We start from the raw sequence: 21,085 nt of genomic DNA, 5'->3' as shown, positions 1-21,085 counted from the left end.
CTGTATTTTTTTATGATATCAAAAACATCAATGGTGTTGATGCACAGGGAGTTTTCTTGATATTTTTGGGGGGCCCTGGATTATTTTCCTTCCTAGAACCAGTATGATTTACTTGGTGAATCCCGAAGAAGTAAATTCAGTGGTATCACTATGACCTGGTGGCATGGAGGTGGACTGAGCACCAGGTCAGAGGTGTATGCTGACAGTTATTTGATACTTATGAAAGTGCTTTCGGCCCATAGTAAAAAACATTGCTGCCTTTTGCACAGACAAATAAAAAACAAGGTATAAAAGTTAAAATAGACTAAAAACAAAGCTAAAACGCTGTGGGCTCTGAAATCGAGGCCAAATAAGACAAGCTTGAGGGCCGAGGTCGATGTATAAAACAATGGTTCTGGGCTAACAGCCGGGGCAATTTCACAGAAAGGTAATAGAGAAGATGGATGCAGGAAATGTTCTCAAGTTTTGTACGGATGTTCCAACTGAGCCTCAGATATAAAGGCCTCTTGCCCTGGCCGCAGAATCCATAAGGTCACTTAGCAAAAATAATATTTGGTCTGCTCTGTTTCCAGGCTGCTCTTTACATAGGATCTTCACTGTCATGTTAGACCTGACCTTGCTATAATGGCTGCAAACCATCATAAAGTGTTCCATATCCTCTTTCTCACCACAGAGGCATTTGTCTGAAACGTTCTGGTTACGACTGTTCTCAATTGTACTTAATAGCAGATTCCCACCCCTGGCTAAGGCGAAAAGTCTCCTTTTTTGTGATTTACTAGCAGGAAGAGGTATTATTGAGCATGCAGGGATAGATCAAACAGGCCAATACAGGGACTAGTTTTTAAATTACCAACATCGAACAATGTTTCCTGGATCTTTAAAGTCAGTGTTTTTTCTTATTGTGACATTTTGCCTCTTGCATGGTAGCAAGTTTAAATCTGACCATAGAGATATGCCCAGCCTCTCTGCTTCCTTATGTCGGTCAATCTTATAGCAGAATTTAGGCTGCATAGAAAAATGTTCTTTTCAGGCCTAATCAACAAGTTGTGCAGTTCTTCAACTCAACCCTTTCAATCCATATTCAATAGGGATATGTCGCAGTTGGACTCTATTGAGGAGTAACCAGCATCCACCTCCAGCACAGCAGATGGGAAGCTTGCTGATAATTTAAGTATTGTTTTCCAAAACTTTCTCTTGCAAAATCCTACACATTCTCTATATCTATAAGGTCCTCACAACTCTGCTCCATAGGAGTACTGGCTTCCCACTTTTGCTTGGAAGACATTTTCAATGGAGCTAGAGAACCTATGACTGTGCCTGTGCACCATCCGCAAAATTTTATTCATAGCAGCTTCTTTGTTCCCACTGGTGGTCTGGATATGAACTGACCAGTTTAGTGTTTTGGTGGTTGTAACACATAAATACTTGAAAGAAGCCACTTCCTCAAGTTTCTCTTGGTTTATGAAGAATTAACACATCTTTGGGCACTTGCTTCTAAATATCAATATCTTAGTTTTAGTGGTATTGAGTACCAATGTATTTGTTTTACAATATTTTTCCATCTCTAGGAACCATGCCTGCAAGGCTTTAGGGGTTGTTGCTATGAGGATAGAATCATCCGCATATAGTATAGCCAGGATCTTAAAACCATTGACTGATGGAACATCAGGTGATGCTTTCATAACTTCTTCATATATGTCAATAATATAGAGAAATACGGAAGAGGTGCTGGAAGGCAGCCTTGCTTGAATCCCCTATTTGTGTGTCATTTTCTGTGAATGAGCCCCTTTTGGCTTAGTCTCACCTGAATGGAGGTTCCAGAATATAATCATTTGGATTAAAGACAAAATGCTTGGCTCAAAGCACAGTATGCAAAGTTTTTCCCAAGGACGTTTTTTTGAAACCAAGGCAGACGGCAAGTCTAAAAATGCCCCTCACAGGGGCATTTTTGTCACTGTGCTGGTCTTGTAGATTAAGCATAGAAAAGTGAAAATCAGGTCGATTGTGGACAGTCCCTCTCTAAAATCACCTTGTATGGATGAAAGGATTTTCCCATTGCTGACCCACTCCAAAGCCATCAATACCAGTTTGGATTATTTTTTTACAGTGTATGTCAATTAGACTTGTAGGACTTTGGGCCATTTTTTGGGCTTTTCTTACACAGTGGGACAATAATGCTATTTAATCAAGAATTTGGGCAGCGTTGGAATGCTAGAATTGCCCTTAAAACAAATACTGTAAGAATTTCTACCCACCAATATAAGTCCAAAAGGCCTTTCCTTTATAAAGGTTTTTTATAGCTTAAATTGTTGTCTTTTGTAAAAATTTCCAGGAGGCTGTAACCAGACACATCACTACTAGTTCCGGAAGTGATGCTGAGAGGGAATGAGTGTTGGCAAGGGCCAGCCATAGTATTACAATTTGTGCTCAATTGCTTTACCCATGCAGACTCGGAGATGTTGGCTTCCAGGTGGTCTCTCCTTATTCTAAGGCTTCCCCGATCTTCCTGCAAAAGGCCTGTGTTTCTTTCTCTGTGGCACATCTTTCCAACTCCAAACCCTGACTGTTTGCAAACTCAGCCTTCTTTTTCTTGATTTGCAACTTGTAGCTGGATCTTGCTGCTCTTATAGATTGTTTGGTGGATTCTATTCGAAACAAGCCTTGTAAAGCCAATTTCAGTCTCTTGTATTCTTCATCAAACCATCTCATCTTCATGTAATTGTCTTGGTTAGTGTAAGGTTTTTTTTTATAAGTGCAGGGTCTTGTAACAATTGGGATTAGTGAATTTAGAAAGGCATCATAGAGGAATAGTATGGTCTTCCCGTTTGCTCCATTCCCTATCTGTGTCTTGAGATCCACTCCCCAAGGGTCCTGTTTCCAATCTTCCATTCTAGATACAAGATATGTGTTCCATTTTTTTCTTACTCTCCCCCCAACCAAGCTCCCAGTTTGAATTTAGGTTCTACTTTCTCTAGGTCAGTGGCAGCATGATGTATTATCTCCAGTGACAAGGGATTATGATCACTTTCCAATTTTCAATTTAACTTCATGTTTCCAAACCAATGCCAGTCCGTGATCCTGATCAAGAAATAATCTATTACAGATTGGGCACCATGGGTGTTATAAGTGGGTGTAAAAATATGGTAGAATCTTCATTTTCATAGGAAGTGCATGCTGAGAAAAGGTCTTTAACCGAACATAAGTGAGCCCGGCATTTCCCTTTAGCATCTTTTTAGGGAAACCATGTCAGATTACTAGAATATCACATGCTGTTTTCAGTTGAACTAATCCCTCATCATTATTTTCCTATTCTTCCATCTTGCAAATTAAATCTCCTTAGAATAGGAGAACAACTTCCAGCTTGGAGGGAAAATGTAGTGCCTCCTTAATGCCTTTCAGGAGTTGGTTAAAATTTGCAGGGCCTGATTCACAGAACTAATTTAAGACAAAATCCTAAACTTACTACTTTTGGTATTCACAGAAGTTAGGATTTTGTCTTAAGCGTGTCTTAAGACAGACTTAAGAAAAACTTAAGACAAACTTAAGACACACTTAAGACAGACTTAAGACAGACTTAAGTTAGGATGTTGTCTTAAGTCTGTCTTAAGTCTGTCTTAGGTCTGTCTTAAGACAAAATCCTAACTTCTGTGAATACCAAAAGTAGTAAGTTTAGGATTTTCTCTTAAATTAGTTCTGTGAATCGGTCCGTAATCTTTTTCTGTGGGCGTAGATATTTATTATTCTCAAGATAGAGTTGTCTAGAAGTTGAATATCAATGACTTGCATCTCCTCATGCAATTCTTCCCAGACTTTGGATGATACGCATATCTCTGTTCTACATTATACCTGTAAACTGCCACTGTTTCTAGTTTTCTCCAACACTCTGGCCCACTTTGAGTGGAAAATATGGCCAGGTATATTCAAAACTGTGTTAGCCCAATGTTCCCTGAAGTATAATCACATTGTGGGACGTCAGGGGCCGTATTACGTAAGGTGCTTTGGGGGTGCAGCGGGCGTTTGTGCCCGCTTTGTGCGGCCCTGGGGCACTATGGTAATATAGAAGGGGGCGGAGACGCTTGTGCATCCCCTTCTATAATACTGATAGCACACACTTAAAGCACCAGCGCTATCAACAGAGGATGTTCCCTCATTTGCATAGGGGCATGCCCTATGCAAATGAGTGAATTCCTTCGACTCTGCACCCGCGCCATTTTACAGACAAGGGCGCAAAGTCAAAGAAACATTTAAAAGGTGGCACACTGTCATTGCACCCCCTGAAAGCAGCCCTTCCGCAGGGGGTAAAGGGAATCCCATGGATCCCCCCCAGTCAACCCCTTGCAGGTGGGTGCAGTCACTGACTGCACCCATCTGCAAGGGGATTTCTAATCCCCTTTGAAAATGCAGACGGGTGCCGCCTGCACTGTGAAAACACAGAGCAGCTGCTCCGTATTTTCACATGCCCTGGGGGCAGCCCGAGTTCGCGGATGCCTCCATGGCAGCGCATTCACTATAATGGGGCGCTTTGGCATTGTTCGCGCCTGGCGCACCTTTTCAAAGAAGCGCTGGGCGCAAACAATGCCAATACCTAATATGGCCCCAGATATTATAGAAGATCACCGTCACCCAGTTTCTGGGGGATTCCTGCAATGTTCCAGGAAGTATTTGAGCTGTTTTGGAACTGGTTGTGATGCCTTTGAATGTCTGACCTCTGACCCTGCAATAGTCAGTCTAAATTTGCATTACTGGGTATCACCTCTCAGGGGAAGGCTAAAATCACGAGATCACGAGTTCTCCAGTAAATGAATTACTGTTTTTTAGTGCCTTCATGCTCTCCGTGTTGCTATGCTTTTTCAAATAAGGGTTTAGGCACTTAATACTCTTGTTGGACATGGATGGATGTACTCCTTTGTTATGGGCCTGGAACTGCTTGATCGAATTCACACTGGGGATAGAGATACCCTGGTTAATGGTTTTTGGTTTGGCGTAATCGATTGTCTGATGGCTCAGGAATGCGAGTGGACTTGGCACTATTCTGATATCTGAAAATCGATCCTCTAATGGTGCTTACCTAATCATATATGTCATTAAATTTGACCAGCCAGTCCCTATCAGTATGCACCTGGAATTGCTTTCTAAGCTGGATTGGTGGCGCTTTCCAACTTGTAGGTCATTCAACGTCACTGTGTTCTCTCTAAGCTTTTCAGACAACCATCTGTAAGTCTTATTTCTGAGAGCCTCTCTTCCTTCATTTTCAGTCATAGCGGAAAAATTCCAGATGACCTTGGATTTTTTTATCCATTTTAACACTACTTAATCTACACATTTTAGCTATTGGTAGTTGGACAGGAGGAGGTTTCCCAGGAAGGATGGAGATTCTGTGCTGGGCCAATCTATATTCCCAAATTCGTCCTTTAGGATATACTCCAATTTGGCTGGTTCGTTTGTAGCCCTCAGACAGGTGCGTTGCAAATCACAAGACTGCCATTTCTCGCTGGAGTATACAGTCTATGATGGTATTAATGACAATTTTGTTGCCCTCATAAGGGGCAGGATGGTTAAGCTGGATGGGAGGTGGTGTGTTTGTGTCCCAATTTTTTATTGGTGGACAATATGTGGTGACATCATATGGCCTTTCAAGTGTGCATGTACAGGATTTGTTCTTTTCCATGTGCTTGATTTCTCCTGGCTCCTTGAGCTCCTTCCTTAGGTCAATAATTTCTCCTAGCTACTGTAAGAACCCGTAAGTAAGTGCAACTGTCCCTTCCTGCCAGCTTTTCCTGGGATGTGCTCATTAACCCCTTCCCCGCTCATGACGGAACCGCTCCGTCATGAGCCACGGTTGCCGTGTGCTCATGACGGAACGGTTCCGTCATGACACGACCGTTGGCGGCCGCTCCGCCCACGCGGCGCTGTTTCCCCGCCTGTGCGGGGGGACAATGCAACTGGGCGGAGTCATGACGGAACCGTTCCGTCATGAGCACAGCTCAACTGTGGCTCATGACGGAGCCGGCTCATGACGGAGCGGCTCCGTCATGAGCACCGGGCCACCGTGCTGCCCCCCCCGCACCCCCCAGCGCCGCGGCGGAATTCCCGCCGCGGCGAAGGGGTTAAGTGAACTTGAGTGCCATTAGGCTTTCGCAGATCTGAGCCATGCCGCTTGATGTTTGGTGCTGTCACTCCAGACCGTGCTAATTTCGGGTTGGCCTCTTGACTCACTGCAATTATCTATTGCATGATCTCTCTGTCCAGACTTGAGAGGACTCTTATTCAGTCTTTCCTTCCTGACAAAGCTTGCAGCCATAACTCTTATCAATGCAAGGTTGGAATGCCCTGGAGTTTGAGACCCTCTGAGGAAAGTTGGGCAGGAGACCCTTATTCGATCCTGAGGATTGCTTTTCACGGCTGTCAGTGAAGGTGTTGATTTGAGTGTTTGGGAAAATTGACTGAGGACCCAAAAGAAGGCTTAGATTTAGGGTTCAGTTTGGGCAGCCGACATTGGGAGATTGTTGCAGGAGTAAGTCTTTTGCCGCAGGATGATTCTTGGTGGGCTTTGCAAAGTCTAAATTTGTTTACAGCTTTTGCGCAGTCTATTAGGTTTCTCCCACGAGTGATATCCATGAAATGTCCCTCTGAGCGTCCAATTTAAGACCTCCAGCTCTTCAAGGGAGAAGTTCCTGGGAGGCCGGGGGAACACCAGGATCATCTTGGCTGCGTGAAGTGCTATAGGTAGAATGATGAGTACCACAAGGAGAGCTGTGATTGCAATCTATAGCGTAGATTTCATGAGTTTCTACATCTGCATCTGTTTGTGCACCTGTCAGGCCCACCTGGACTTAATTGTTAATTTTATATACTTTATAATTTTCTCTCTGTTTGAGGGATGTTAGTTTTTACCTTTCATGTGATGCCTGAGGCTCCTGCAACTCCTGGACCATGGGACGATCAGTGTGGTTTACAGGTCTATGGTGGATCACAGCTTCAACCAGAAGCACTCTTGAGTCTGCTGAGTGCCCTACTTCTCTGGTATTTGGGGTTGTGCCTCTGGATTCTTCTGTCCTTAACCTGTGATGGCAACCTTGCCAGTATTTCAACAGGTTTGTCTGGTTAAGGATGTGCACTTGATGCGGGGGAGGGCCAGATGGCTGTTTGCCTGCTCCAATCCCTCTTTACTGAATTTCTCTGATTTTCTAGGCATGTCACACATCCCAGCAGGGTATTGCAATTGCAGTCCTCCTATTGCCATCAACGAGCAGGAGACAGAATGCAAGGAGCAGAAGGGGTAAGTAGGATGGCTATAGATCAGTGCAGTAAAGTCTGCTCACAGATGCCAATTAGCTGGGTCAGGGTGCGAGGAAATGCTGGATTTGAAAAAAGCCTGCCCACTGTAAGTCCAAAGGGAGGAAGTGTGGTAAATTCTACCCTACACCAGGCTCAACTGGACATCATTCATGGCCAGGGGCACGCTACACATGCGGAGCTGTGGGCTTGTCAACTTTCTCAGCAAGACCTGTGCTTCCCTGCTGTGCTTCTCAACTCCGTCCTCCGCGCAGCTCTTAGTTGCTGATCACTGCACTGGCCGCCAGCTGCAAGAACAAATGACCGCAAGACCTAATGACCAGCTGGACATGTGGAAGACAGGTGACTGTCCCAGTTAGCATTAGAGCACCACCGTCTCCACCTATCACTAAATAATGCTGCCCCCCAGCCCCCTGACTTACCACATATGCCTGGTGTATCATGGCAGAGCAAGTGCAATGTGATCCAATAGAGCAGACAAAATTAAAACACCATAGGCATGCCAAAGCGCACCGATAAGACAGTCTTAGCATTCATCAAACCCCGCACTTCCCCCATGGAAGATAGTTCCCAGAGGCAGAAATTGGATAGCATAGCTGGTATGGTCCCTGGTATGGATGCAGGTGCGGGCGGCAAACAGCAAACGGAAAGCAGCTAATGCAAGGTGTGCAGCCTGCATCGGCAGCTATGCTGAACGCCTCGGCCCACAATGTAGTGCTGCTGCATTGCATCACGCCTGAAGTGTACGGACACCTCTGCTGATGGAACCAACTTTGACTGTGCCGATGGTAACATAGCCCTTCCCATGAGAGTGCAGCTGCTCGCGGCACACGCAGTGGGCCCCTATAAGAGGGTGGCCCTCCCAGTGCCGCATTAGGCACATCCCAGCGCTCCAGCTGCTGGGACCCATTCCACAGGAGTCCCTTCTATGTCCGGCGGCGTCATTTCTACCGTGCAGTGGGCTGGGGACAGGCCCTTCCACTGGCCATCCTCTTTGTTCCCTGCTGGACACGCTGTCACCCTCCCAACCGCTTACCCTGCAAGCTGGCGGGATGGTGGGCAAAGGAATTGAACTCATTTATGTATGAATTTATATTGCAGGCAGAGGCTCATTTGTACATAGGTGTACCCTCTTCAGGAGCACAATAGAGGTGCGTTATGTAAAACTCCAGGAATCTCTACAGCAGGGCCCTGAATGAAAACGCTAGTCCTTCGGGCAGTTGTAAGCTTGAGCAACTGGGGGCTTGCCTTGCCATGCTCCGCCCCTAAAAAAGTGTGAGTAAAGTTATGGACTGGTGGTCCCCAGTATTTATGGGGGATAATCCCCACATAAATGGTAGCACTGACTGGGTTTGGCATGGTGCAGTTTGGCTAATCAGGCGGGCAGGGCAGCTTAGGTCTGGCACCCCTGCCTGCCCATAAGTTAACCCACCTCGTTGGCATACTTCTTGTATGAAATAAACCTGCAGCAAACTGTTTTCCAACAAAATTTGTGTGGACTGATTATTTTGTGCAGCATGACCAATTATTGCTAAGCGGGGCAGGGTTGCCGTTATCGGCAATATGGGTCAACTACACATTTGATAGTGCTCCTGGGTTACCAAACACTAAATGATTCTGCTTGTTATAAACCTTCTTTCCTACGAATCTAGCCAGAGGTTACAAATGTGGTTCTGTGTTGAAATAATTAATTCTTAAATATTTTGTAAAAGTTTAGAAGCAAAACAAAGCAATCAATAATACAATCTTATAATGGTAGATTATGTAATTCCACAAAACAAAGAACACGTTACTGTTAAACCTCTTTAAAAAGAGGAGAGAACCGGCATAGATTGTTGTTTTTTTCAACCCACGTTAAAATTCTAGGCAGGTTAGTCCCAGTACCCTTATTTATGGTTTACTTCTTTAATATGTTTTTTTTATTTTAATAAAAATGTAATTTTTCATACTAAAAATTGCAGAGTGTTCTACATTCCTGGTATATTTTTTATACAGCGTGTCAAATACTATCTAAACAAGATACCCCAAAGTACACATATGAAAGGGTGAACAGGATCATCCCTGTCTGGGTGTAAAATACCATTTCTCCACATTTGCAGGAGAACAAACCCAGAATATGGTAACCAAAGTCTAGATGTCCAACTAACAATTTCACATTTTGTCTATTATTTTTATTTGTAGTGAAAGAAAGACAGAAGATAAGATAATGTGGGTACATGAAAACATTATCAGTGTTCGATTTTGAGTAAACATCCCTGCCTTGAAAGAAGAATTTCATCTGTTAGGAAAGTGCTGACACCTAATATCATCCAATGTTTCTTTTATGTAATAGCAACTTCTACACAGAACTACATACTTCTGTAATATTTCAACCCACTTAAGAGTATCTTGTCAGTGTCCTATTTTCAGCGACCATGAGAAAACTGTTTGTCCTCTCTGTTGAATCACTTTCATTTATTTCATATTTGTTTTTTGAAGTTGTCAAAATTCAGTTCTAAATTGTTTGATTTTGTTTTTTATTTCAGTGTGACAGACTTAACCTGATCAAAGTAAGAACCACATCATCCTCCCTTGTAGACGCCTTGTCTCCCTCCTTAGTTTTGCTTTTTTCCATTAGTGTAGACAGTATCAACTCCTTACCTACATTTCCAAAGTGCTGTGCTTCCTATGGCTTTTCTCTCTCCTCAAGATTCTCAAAGACATTCTTAGTGAATCTTTGCAGACTTGGCTAACACACGAATGATTCAAACCACTCACAAGTCTGCATTTACAAGTGTCCGCTTACAAACCCTATGCATAACTTCCTTTGTTTTTTTGTGCTAGGTAACAGGCATTTTAATTACAATCAATCATTGTTATGAAAGAGTTGTGACTTTTCAAATCTAAACAAAGACATGTGCCTCAGTAAATTTTTTGTGGTGCATAAGATACTCCCTGTGTTAAATGCAGTTTTTAAACTGAGCCATCCCCCCAAAATGCATTTTTTTAAACATAGATCATCAGACCTCATTCCTCAGAGGTCAATATATGTCCTCTCTGTATCCTCAAATGTTTCTTTACTCTGTACACCTTTCCTTAACCTATTTTATTATTCATCCTCATATCCTCTTATTTTGACTTCTCTTGCACCTCTAGACTTGATTTCACTGCTACATTTTTTATTTCAGTTTACGCCTCTTATTCTTTCTCCCTTTTTTTAGAAAAAATTTGACTAATTATAACAATTGTGGAATTTGCCAAAGATATACTTCTGATTTAATTTACTTTAACACTGACTTATTATTTATTTATATTCCCACGTAAAGTAACCTTAGAACTTAATCAACTAATTTTTATTTTTTGTTATTATAGACTTTATCATGCATCTAAAACTATCATTTACCCTATATTCTTATCATTTAGTAGGCATATCCTTGTATGCAACATGATATTGCTATTCTCGAATGCTCACACAATGCATGATAAGAAACATGCTAAATGTAACTATTCAAGTCAAGAACTCCCTTATTCAGCAGTATCTTCTGGCTACAGCATTTATTTAAAAAATTGTGTGGATCAGTTTGTTTAGTTTCAGTACTTTATGCATGGGATTTGGTTCTGGTCTCTAATTTTCATGTGGTCAGAAGCTCTGTACTCTGTTGCTCACTGTACTCAACTATTTCCACTAGTTCCTTGAGATTTCTTTCAAAGAGGGCCCAGACTTCCCTAAACTCCTTCTCTTAGCATTTCACTCAATGTATGTATGACATTATCAATCTACATTGTCGTTATCAGTTTCTATTATCTATGTCAGCTATTTTAAGTTGTTCCCAATAGGGCGGGTGTGGTTGCTGCAATGCAACCTGCTAACAATGTGTGCTTCTGTATTTCAATTAACAGAAGTAGAGCAATACTATTTGGAACAAAAGAATTAATGGTATTTCCCAGTACCACCTCCAGTTTTCTGGAGGTGTTCCTCCCTATTTGTCACTAAAAGGCAGGTCCAGGACATATGAGCTTTGTCAAAGTATACATTTTATATTTATTGTGCTGTATGTTCACTATTATGTCAAACCTATCGCTTGACAACCACTGCTGAGTTATTTGTATAAGTAGTGAATATAATATGTCAGCGGATACATACAAGTTAGACGTTCAATGTCTTATGGGGTTGTCATTCAATTATTTGTGTATTCAAAGAGTTCTGTTTTCCAAATCTCAGAGAAGCTGGTTTGATTGTCTCCTCAGGGATTGCATGAGGGTCTTCAGTAATACAGGGCAATAATCTCCAGGGTACATGCCCCATGGTTTTGTCATTTGAATCTCTGTAAAATGAGAACTAGATGTGTAATTTGAGTGCTAAGTGACATGCAAAGATCAGGAGAAACTGGAACCTTAGAAGCAAAGGATACCTTATTGTAGAAATGACTTTGTGCCAAACTCAGCAGCTATCTTTCTCATATGTGGCCTCAATCATCTGGAACTTCCTGCCAAGTGAAATCAGAACTGCACCGGCTCCTCTATCCTTCTGTTGTCTGATAAAGACACACCTGTTTAAACTGTACCTGACCAAGTAATTCTGCACTGTACCACAGGATCGTAGTCTCGTTCCATTTTCAATGGTCAGAGCTTTTCTGTATGATTTGCACTATTTGCCCATTTTCCTTCTTTGTTCCCATCCCTACCCTCTCTTCTTCATTTTTCTACAGCTTTTCCTTCCTCCTTCTTCTTTACTCCCTGAGTTCAATTCTATCTCTCCCTCCCCTCTTCTCCTTTCCCATATCCTGCTTCTACCCTTTATAACTTCTCCAATTCCGCTGATCGCCTCACTCCCCATTATGCATCCTTTTTCACTCACCTATTTGTTTCATATCACTTCAACCCTACTCTTTGCCTTCTTTCTCCTTCTTGTTCGCTAATCCCACGTTCAATTAGGACCATGAGTCATATTTATTGTTACTGTGTAAAGTGTGTGTGTCCCTTTGGTAAACATGCGCTATTTAAATATGTTAAATAAAATACAAAGGTAACACATTCTAATAGGAATTCATAGACCCTGTGGATTGGGATGTGTTGGTAATTTTGTCTGTGTTAACTCAGGCTTCAATTTGCCACAAAGTACTTATTGCATCCTTCTTAATGCTATTTGAGTGGTGCTGGAACCTTTACAAGTTGTGCATTTTCACTTCTTTGGTGCCACTTTATTGCTATTGAATTTCATTCACAAACAGAAGGATAGGTGCAACTTGGCCAAATTAGCCAGGTTCTCCCAAATAATTTTCCTGCAGTGTGCTCATGTAATATCACATCATATTGACCAGTTCTTTATTACCTTGCACTCTGCTGTATTTCCACTAATTTGATTCTGTTACTCGTAAGATTGACTGAAAAGTCCTTGGATTAGATTCATTTAATGGGGACATTGTATGATCTTCATACCAATTTCTGTCCCCAGACCACTGTGAATTTATGAGTGATGTTGATTAACTCCGTTTCTCTCTCTACTGAATTGACCAGTACTATAATGTGTGTATGTCATTAATCTCCACTGGCATTGTTAGTATTCCAATCATCCATGGAAAACATCCTGGCACTGTCTGAAGATTACTCTAACTCTTAATGGAGTACAGTATAGGTTTTGTCCAGTCTACCCATATTGACAGGTAGGCTCTTTCAAGGAAATCTCTCGAAATGTATTCTGGTCCATTGTATTCTTTCCCTTATCTGACTGTCTCCATGGTTTAGAACAGGCAGCCCGTTTCCACTTTGTAGAAACCCCTTTAGCCTTTCAGTGATAAGCACATCTACATTCTTAATCAGATATATGCATTCCCCTGTCCTGTTAAGGTCTCCCTTTGAAGAGCATCCATATATAAATCGTATATTTTTAATCCCTTTATTGGTTTCTGTGTAGCTGTTGGTATCATAGCCAGCAACATGGAGTCTGCATTATTTAAGGGGATATGGAAATTATTGTTTACCTCCTTTAATCTCTCCCCACCTTAGGAAGGAATACTATAAACACACCATTAATCATTAGTTGTTTTTACTTCTCAAATTATGTTCCAGAGGTTGCATAAATTTTTCCATCCTGAACTTTATGAAATTCAAGAGTGAGAACATCGTCCGGCTGTACATTTTCCAGTGCTTGTTCACCTGATTGTTTTGTGAATCCCTCATTCCTATGATTGATTTTCCTATAGCCATTTTACTGACTTCAACTACACATTACATATGCAGTTTTTTCCCATAATACAGGATTTTCCTTTTCAAAGACAATTTCCTCCTCTAATCTTCTAGCTTTGTAAAATTATACTAATGCAACAGCCATAGCTTTGAAATCTGATACCACCAAATTCTCCTTATGTATAATACTTATGAATCTGTCTTACAGCAGCCTTAATTGCAATTGCATGCTGTTTGAAGTATAGATTTTAGGTATTTATATCGCTTTTGGGTTGAATAAATAATTTATGACATTTTTAATCTTGGTGGTCCATTAGTATCTCCTTTATTATCGTCTTATTAGTGTTCATAATAACTGCTGTTATACCTGGCCTTTTCTTTATAAGTTGAAGTGCTAAATTCCATTCCACCAACATTATTTTAAAGTAGTAGAGCAATGATTGTTTTTTTTTAATTATCTGAGCCATATTCTAACGATATTGCAATAGACTAGCCTCCTATACAAACTCTGACGGACACTTAACTAATTTCCCACATTCTCCTTTTTCTATAGCTTGAACACTTGAACATAATACGTTTTGGATTGCTCTGCAGGCTGGTGGGTTTTTTTCAGCATTGTCGCTGGCAAATCCCTCTGCGATTGTCTTTCTCTTCCATTAACACATTTGGTAAGATAGCATTGTGAACATTCTTTGTGGTCAGATAGTCTGGTCCCTTTTCTAAATCACAAGGGTATTGATCCCGTTAACATGGCTGGATGGACATTTTTTCACATAATTTAAGAATGGTTATGGAATTCTGCACCTGGTCTTTCTGGCTTCTTCACTCCAGAGAGACCCCTTTAACATCTTACTTGACAGCTTCCTGCCCTTTTTCCTCTTCTCAAATTGAATATGTCTTTGCACCAAGCGTTTTCCTTTTCTTTATCTCTCTTCTTATGTGATCCAATGCATGTGGAGATGTGATTTCTAATGCAATTATTGATCATTTAATGTAAAGAAACCATTACAAATAAAGGGATGTTGTTCATGAAGTTTCAGGTTCTAAGGTAAACAGAGGCTATCCTCCTCAACTAGGATATGCTTACCTGTCCAGATTCCGGTGACTTTGAATGTCCCATAATCTCCTTTTCTCAAACCAGTCAATTCATATTCATGGCACTGGCACATTTGTCTTTTGGCCGGCAGTTAGGGTATGGCCCTTTGTTCACCATTCTCACAGTGCCCCTCCCTTTACTTTACTGTTATGTTCTTATGCTACTGTAAGTGTCTGTCACACTGAGTTTGTGTCTGTCTTTCTAGGATAGGAAAACCAAGGCTTTGATGATCTTATGTTCATTGGATTTTGTATTAACTATTTTCAAAAAGTGGCCTCATATTTGATTCAGCTCCTTTTTTCGTATATGGTGTGGAAATATGGGTATGATATTTTTTCCATTGTGTTGAGCTTGAAGGAACATTACTGATTCATTTGGCTGCCTTTTAGAAGAGAGTGAGGCTTCTTTGTGGCCAGGTATCTTGTGATGTGAGTAGAATCTCTTTGTTCTTTTAATTGGACCTCTTTGCACAACAGTGTCAGCGCTCATTATCAACTTGGCCACATATAAACACTCATCTGTTGTATAAGTGACCCTTTTCTATATCCTACCTCCACTAGACTTTCCCCTTCTAGTTGACCTCTCATCCGGCTCACAATCTAAGCTGCACTGCCACCTCTTCCTCTGCACCCTACCTCCAGAGGTCTGCGACCAGCAAGTTATTGATTAATACTGCTCCTACTTTGTTACAGATAAATCAACTTGCAACTCATTCCTTACTCTTCCCACTGTTGGATAGAGAGGAGAGTGCAAAGTCAGTCACTCTGCCTGATTGCCATTGACGTCAAAGCACCAAAATGCAAGAGATCATAAAAGTTGCATCATGCACCATTTGACACCCAATGACATTAGAGGATTGGCACTTGGGGTGTCCCATAAACCTTCAGCAGTCTCTATTTGCTGCTGAGTAGCTAAGAGAAGGGCAGTAATGGCAGAGACTACATAAATAAAACAGAGACCTGCCACTGGCTTCTTGACTACTGGCATTATGAGTACTTAAAAGCATGTCAGTAGTTGCAGCTATTACTTGTGGGTACCCCGAATTGGTGTCCAGGGTGAGTTCCCTTTTTCCCTCATTCACTCACAATCCTTTTGTATTCTAAATCATGATTTGGATTACCTTCAATTGCATTTTTTGTAATGAAGAAAAGAGGGAATGAATGCACTCAAAAAGAGAAGGCAGACCATTACTCAGCTTAGATATTTAGTTAGATCTCACTCATGCACCCCTTCCACTTATTTCATCCTTAGTTCCCCACATTATATCTTTATTCCACGGCTCAACCATCAGTACTTAGCTCACTCTTGTACTTGCACCACTACACCATCTCTTTGAATTATTCTCACCTGTTCAGTTTTTCTCCTAAATGTATCCCTGGCCTATGTTATGCTTCTTAATGTCACATTTCTGCGTACCTCCCCCCCTTCTTATTCTCAGACTCCATTTTCTACTTGTTTCCTTTATTTTAAGTAAAATTCACTGTTACTACTTTTCCCTGTTTCCTTACCCCTCTTGCCATAAACCTGCATTATTGTCCCACGCCTTAGATTGTCATGTTAATGCTTTGATGGTGTGTATGCCCTAATACATTTTCCCCTATTTCTTATGCAGTCCCTCATGGTTCTATACCCTGGCACAACAGCCTCTTCTTTACTTTCCTTTTTTAGTTCACATTTAACTTTCATCTTTATATTCCCATCTCTAATTATTGCCTTAGTTTACCCCAGTGGGTATCGCCCACTTGCCTTTCTCATAGGTATTCACCCTTGTTTCTTAATATGTTTACTCTATCACTCAAACTAATGTCTTTGATTTTATCATGCTCACTGTTCTCCCCTAATCTCTGTCTTTGTTTCACTACCCAATTCTTGACTTAGACTGTTTTTGTTAAAAACAACTCTTTCCTTCCAACTCCAGAATGCGTATTTAGTCCCCGTCTTCCTCATTCTTCTCCCCATGCCTTTGCTTATTTTTCTTGGTGTGACCCTAAAGTCTGCTAAATTGTCTTGTTGGTTCTGTACTTGCTCACTATCCTTTCATATATGTCTTAACTTTGTTCTGTTTGCCCTTTCTCTCTTCTTGTTTTTGGTGTGTAATGTTGCTTTTCTTTCTAGAATCTATACATGTTTTGACTCATGCTCATGCTACTAACTTGCATCTCCTTGTCTTAACCTGTAGCATTTCATCTACAATTTTTCCTACTCTTTTTTCCTTTTATCAAACTGATTTTATTGTGCTTCCATGCCTGACAATTATTTCCTAAATCTCATTATTTTAATTTTACCCATACAATATATTTTTCTCTCTTCCTTTCCCTTTGATTCTCTTTTAAGGCTTTACCCTCTTTTGAATCATTCTCCAGATTCATGCGTCTTCTGAATGGAACATTCTACCGCATAGGATTTAGGTCAATATGTTAAAAACAAAAGCATAGATGTAAAATAAATATCATATTGTTACATAAATTTTCTTTCTATTTTTTGTTTTGGGGCTGAATTTTTATTTTCTTCTCCTCACCTATTCTTTATGACCAGAGTACCAACGTTTTGTCATCTTCTCCCTTTCACTTTCCCTAGAGTTTGGCTTTGCCTCCAACCCCCACAATCTTTTAGCTTCTAACCTCTCTGTAATTCTAAAACACATCCAGGTGCTTTCACAGAACACTCTAGCCAATGCACTGGTCATTCTAGATGCAAGTTCTTCCTAGGTTGTATTGAGTACTACCTGCACCAATTACTTGACAATTTGACTCTAAATTAAACCCAGATCTCCTTTGACTCTTTTACCAGCCATATACTCTTGACATTTAAACTCCAGTACCCCCTGCGAAGCCTTCCTTTGTTTATTTGCACTGCCTCCACCACTCTGGAACATATTAGCCAATTATACCAATAAAGTCCAAAGGCTTACACAGCTAGGCAGATGGAGAAAACCCAACACCTAGATTGTTGTGAAGAGGGACCGTGGCAATAACATCAGAAACACACTGATTAACACACTAAATATCGGCTTTTCTTGCAATCTGCTGCCCACGGCCACAACCACCATTCAACTCAACTTATTTATCTCAGCCTCTCCAAATACTCTCATTCTCCACCCTTTTAAGCCAGCAACCGCTCAGTCTAATGGTTTCTTCTTCCCACTTCGTCTAACCACCTACACTGAAATTCACAATTCTTCAAATTAATTATTCAGTGGAACCTACTGCTTTAAATCTGTGGTCATGAAGGTCTGCTGTAAAGAACAAAAACACTTGCCTTTCCTCTATGCTCCTCTACCACCCACTAAATAAGCTAATTCAAGTTCCTGTTGAACCATGTCGATATGACTTTCATAAGCTTCACTCCACCTTTTTCACCGCTGCTCACATCTACGACCTGTCCTCTATTCTTTTTCTCCTTGCTCTCTCTGCACTTTTGACCGCTCAACATTGCACCTTACCCTCGCTTCCTTTCCAGGCAATCTTGAGAAAATCTTGCAAATGGTTTTCATCCTACTTTTCCGAATACAATCTCAGGCTAAGAGTGATTGGTGCATTCTCTCAGCAACTCTTACCTGTTGGTAAACCCAAAGTCTCAGTCTTGCCACTCCTGCTGGTCTTGCTTCACTTCGCCTCCCTTTGTGATCTTGTCCTGCGGCTTCTCTCGTCATCTTCACTCTGACAACAGTCAAATCATATCAATTTAATCCCTTGTCTCACATTTCAAACATTAAATTCACAACTGCTGTTAAACAATGAATGTCATTACCTGCTCCAATGCTAAATTTCTCCAAAACAAAATGCTCCCCAACTCTTCTACCTCCATTACCTTACCCTATCCTATCACCTTTCCCTCTAACACGATGAACTCATTGTGACTTTTGAAATGTCCTTCAACTCCACCACCTTCACCACCCATTATCAACTGTCCACCATAGTAGAAACCCTCCTACATATCTTATTCGAAGCAGCCAAATCTTTAAACACTGCTTTGCATTTGGGTAACCTTGATCACTTCCACAACTTGCAGGTGGGACTACCCAAACACATTTTCACCCCCTAGAATAAAATGATCAACTTTGGAGACCAACATTTTCAATATGCCTAAAACAGCAACCTCCTTTGATCAGTCATTAAGCTAGAGGACTATCCACTATCTATAGAACACTGATACCCACTTTAGGCCACAACGCCGTCTACACCACAGCAACATTTCTTTCCCATCTGGTGTGAACAACATGCTTATAGTTGCACCTGTATTTAGCTAAACTGCATATTCTTAGTACACAGAACCGACCTACCATTCCATAAAGATTCTGATCCTTTTCACTGCTTGGGACCCCTACTATTGGATAACAATGCCAATCATTAATATTGTTTATATCTCACTACAAGGAATCCATTAAAACATACAGACAAAATAAAAACAATGAAATGCAATAAATTACAACAAACACCATAATTAACGTATACAGATTCCTGTAAGTAAGTGTGAATGCGGTTTACTTTAGCATAAAGTGCAATGCATGTACCCCATCCAGGTGAGTAATAAATACATGGAACAAATCACCAAATGATAGGCCTGTTTAAACCGCATTGTGAACATTTGTGAATGATTTGCCATGCTGAGCAGATACATTTAGCAGCAGAAAATATAAAGCAATAAAAACAGTATAATAACATAAACTAATCATATCAGTGACAAGTCTAACTTTAAATAATTTTAACAAAGTGTACAACCATCACTTTATTGCTGTCATATAGTACAGGTGAAACAGTAACGATCTGCAATAGTTTCTTGCAATATGATTACAAAAGCAAGAACCAGACAAGGGCAATTGATTACTCCAATTGCTCATTAACTGTCCAAGTGGGAGTCCCCCCTAAACTATATTTCTGACACATAAAGAGTGCATACCAACAGTGTGGAAAAAACTTCCATACCCTGACTAATTTATTAAAGTATTAATTTCTCCCTCTGTTGGATTGGAGCATCTGGGCAAAATGACTGCTTTGCACCCGGTCGTAATATTCTTGTTTGACAATAAGGTTAGCTTTTGTACAGTAGTGTCAGGAGAGATAAAGGTAGTAGCCAATATCCTAATATATTTCAGCCGAGAGAGAAACACAATTCTTTCTAGATAGATCTCTCAGGGCTTCTATGAACATTGTGCTATCTGGATTCAATGAGAAACGGACATCGTAAAGTAATGGCTTCACATTGGGCATGCTAAACAAGACCATAAATTCCCATTTAAGTGTGAAGAATCAAAGTTGTTTGGGCAGAAGGCATGAATAATAGTTTAAGAAAACATGTTAAGAACTATTTTTCCAGGTATAGAGAATTTAAATAGATCCAATCCCATAGTTGGGTGTGTTGCAAAGCACTAGTAAGACATTTTGCATTGTAGACTGTCACAGCTGAAAAACAAAGCACAACTACCAAATGTTATCCTAAATGCTTTCAGGCTAGCTATTGAAAAGACTAGGGAATTTTAGATCTGACCAATTATCGGGCCCCCTGCACATAAGCTTTAAAATGGATTCTTAACCTAGGTAATCAAATTCAGAAATCTGGAAAAGCTCAGCAACGTTCAGAATCATTCTTTTTCTCATATTTTGCTAAGGGCCAATAGCAATGACTTCATTTTGAAACAGTAAAAAGCAATATTGAGGTACGATGTTCTTTATGTGAGCTTAGCTTTTCTCAGTTTTTGTCTAGGGTACCCTCTCGAAACATTAGGGCCACAATTTTGAAGCATTCAATACCTTGTCATTTTTGCCATCCCATCACCTTTAACACTTAAATGTTGGAGTGGTTGTAAAATATGTAAATTGTCATTTAAACATATGCAGTATTGAAGAAATCCCCTGATATCATTTATATAATTAAATATTAAAATACCCTTGATTTCTAATCAAAACAAATAACTGCAAATTTATCATTTACAAACTGCCATCACTTATCCTAGCACAAATGTGCTAAATAGAATATTAATGGCTAATTCCATTCTTTATATCTTTTTGTTGCAATCTTTCCTATTTAGGAAAGGTTCTGGCTGACTACATAAACTGTTTGAAGCTTTTAAGACTAGCACCTGTCAATTTTACATACTTTTCATTTAACTTTTCCAGCAATGCAAATTGCCAAGACGATGAAGTGTAAAATAAAAATGGCAAACCAGGCGCACCAGTGATAAAGTGTTCCCAATCATGGTCTTGAATGTGCCACCACAATTCACCATTCTTCTAGCCCTACCTGTCATTAGTACATACATGCACTGTCTTAGCTCCCTCCTCTCACTTCCCTTTCTCTTCTGTAATCGCACACTTGAGTGTTGTTTGTTGTTCTTTTTATCTAATGTGACTTCTTTTAGACCTCATGTTGCTTAGTGTTGTAGGGTTGTAAAGTTTTCTCCTACGCTAAATTATTTTAGTTGTCGCAGTTCATATTTTTGTTAACTCCTCCATACTAATGCTTCAGAAAAGGAATGAGCTACAAATGCTTTCTAATATGCTCCTTGCATTGAATGTGTTTGTTCCTTAT

The 21,085-nt window shown here is 40.6% G+C and overlaps 1 protein-coding gene across 6 annotated transcripts in view; it reads left to right on the top strand.

Moving 5' to 3' along the window:
• Window positions 1-21,085, top strand: part of GRAMD1B (GRAM domain containing 1B) — a 950,052-nt gene that overhangs the window by 625,478 nt on the left and 303,489 nt on the right. For 2 of the 6 annotated variants that reach the window (XM_085647254.1, XM_085647259.1), the window contains one exon: window positions 9,822-9,845. The exons of the other annotated variants lie outside the window; for them this stretch is intronic. In XM_085647254.1, coding sequence (XP_085503380.1) covers window positions 9,822-9,845 — 24 coding nt within the window. The remainder of the gene's footprint in view (window positions 1-9,821; window positions 9,846-21,085) is intronic. 6 annotated transcript variants of the gene reach the window in all.

Source organism: Triturus cristatus, chromosome 3_2, assembly GCF_964204655.1.
Source record: "Triturus cristatus chromosome 3_2, aTriCri1.1, whole genome shotgun sequence".
Lineage (NCBI taxonomy): Eukaryota > Metazoa > Chordata > Amphibia > Caudata > Salamandridae > Triturus > Triturus cristatus.
Note: the sequence above shows the minus strand (reverse complement) of the source record. Positions and strands in the feature narration are given on the sequence as shown.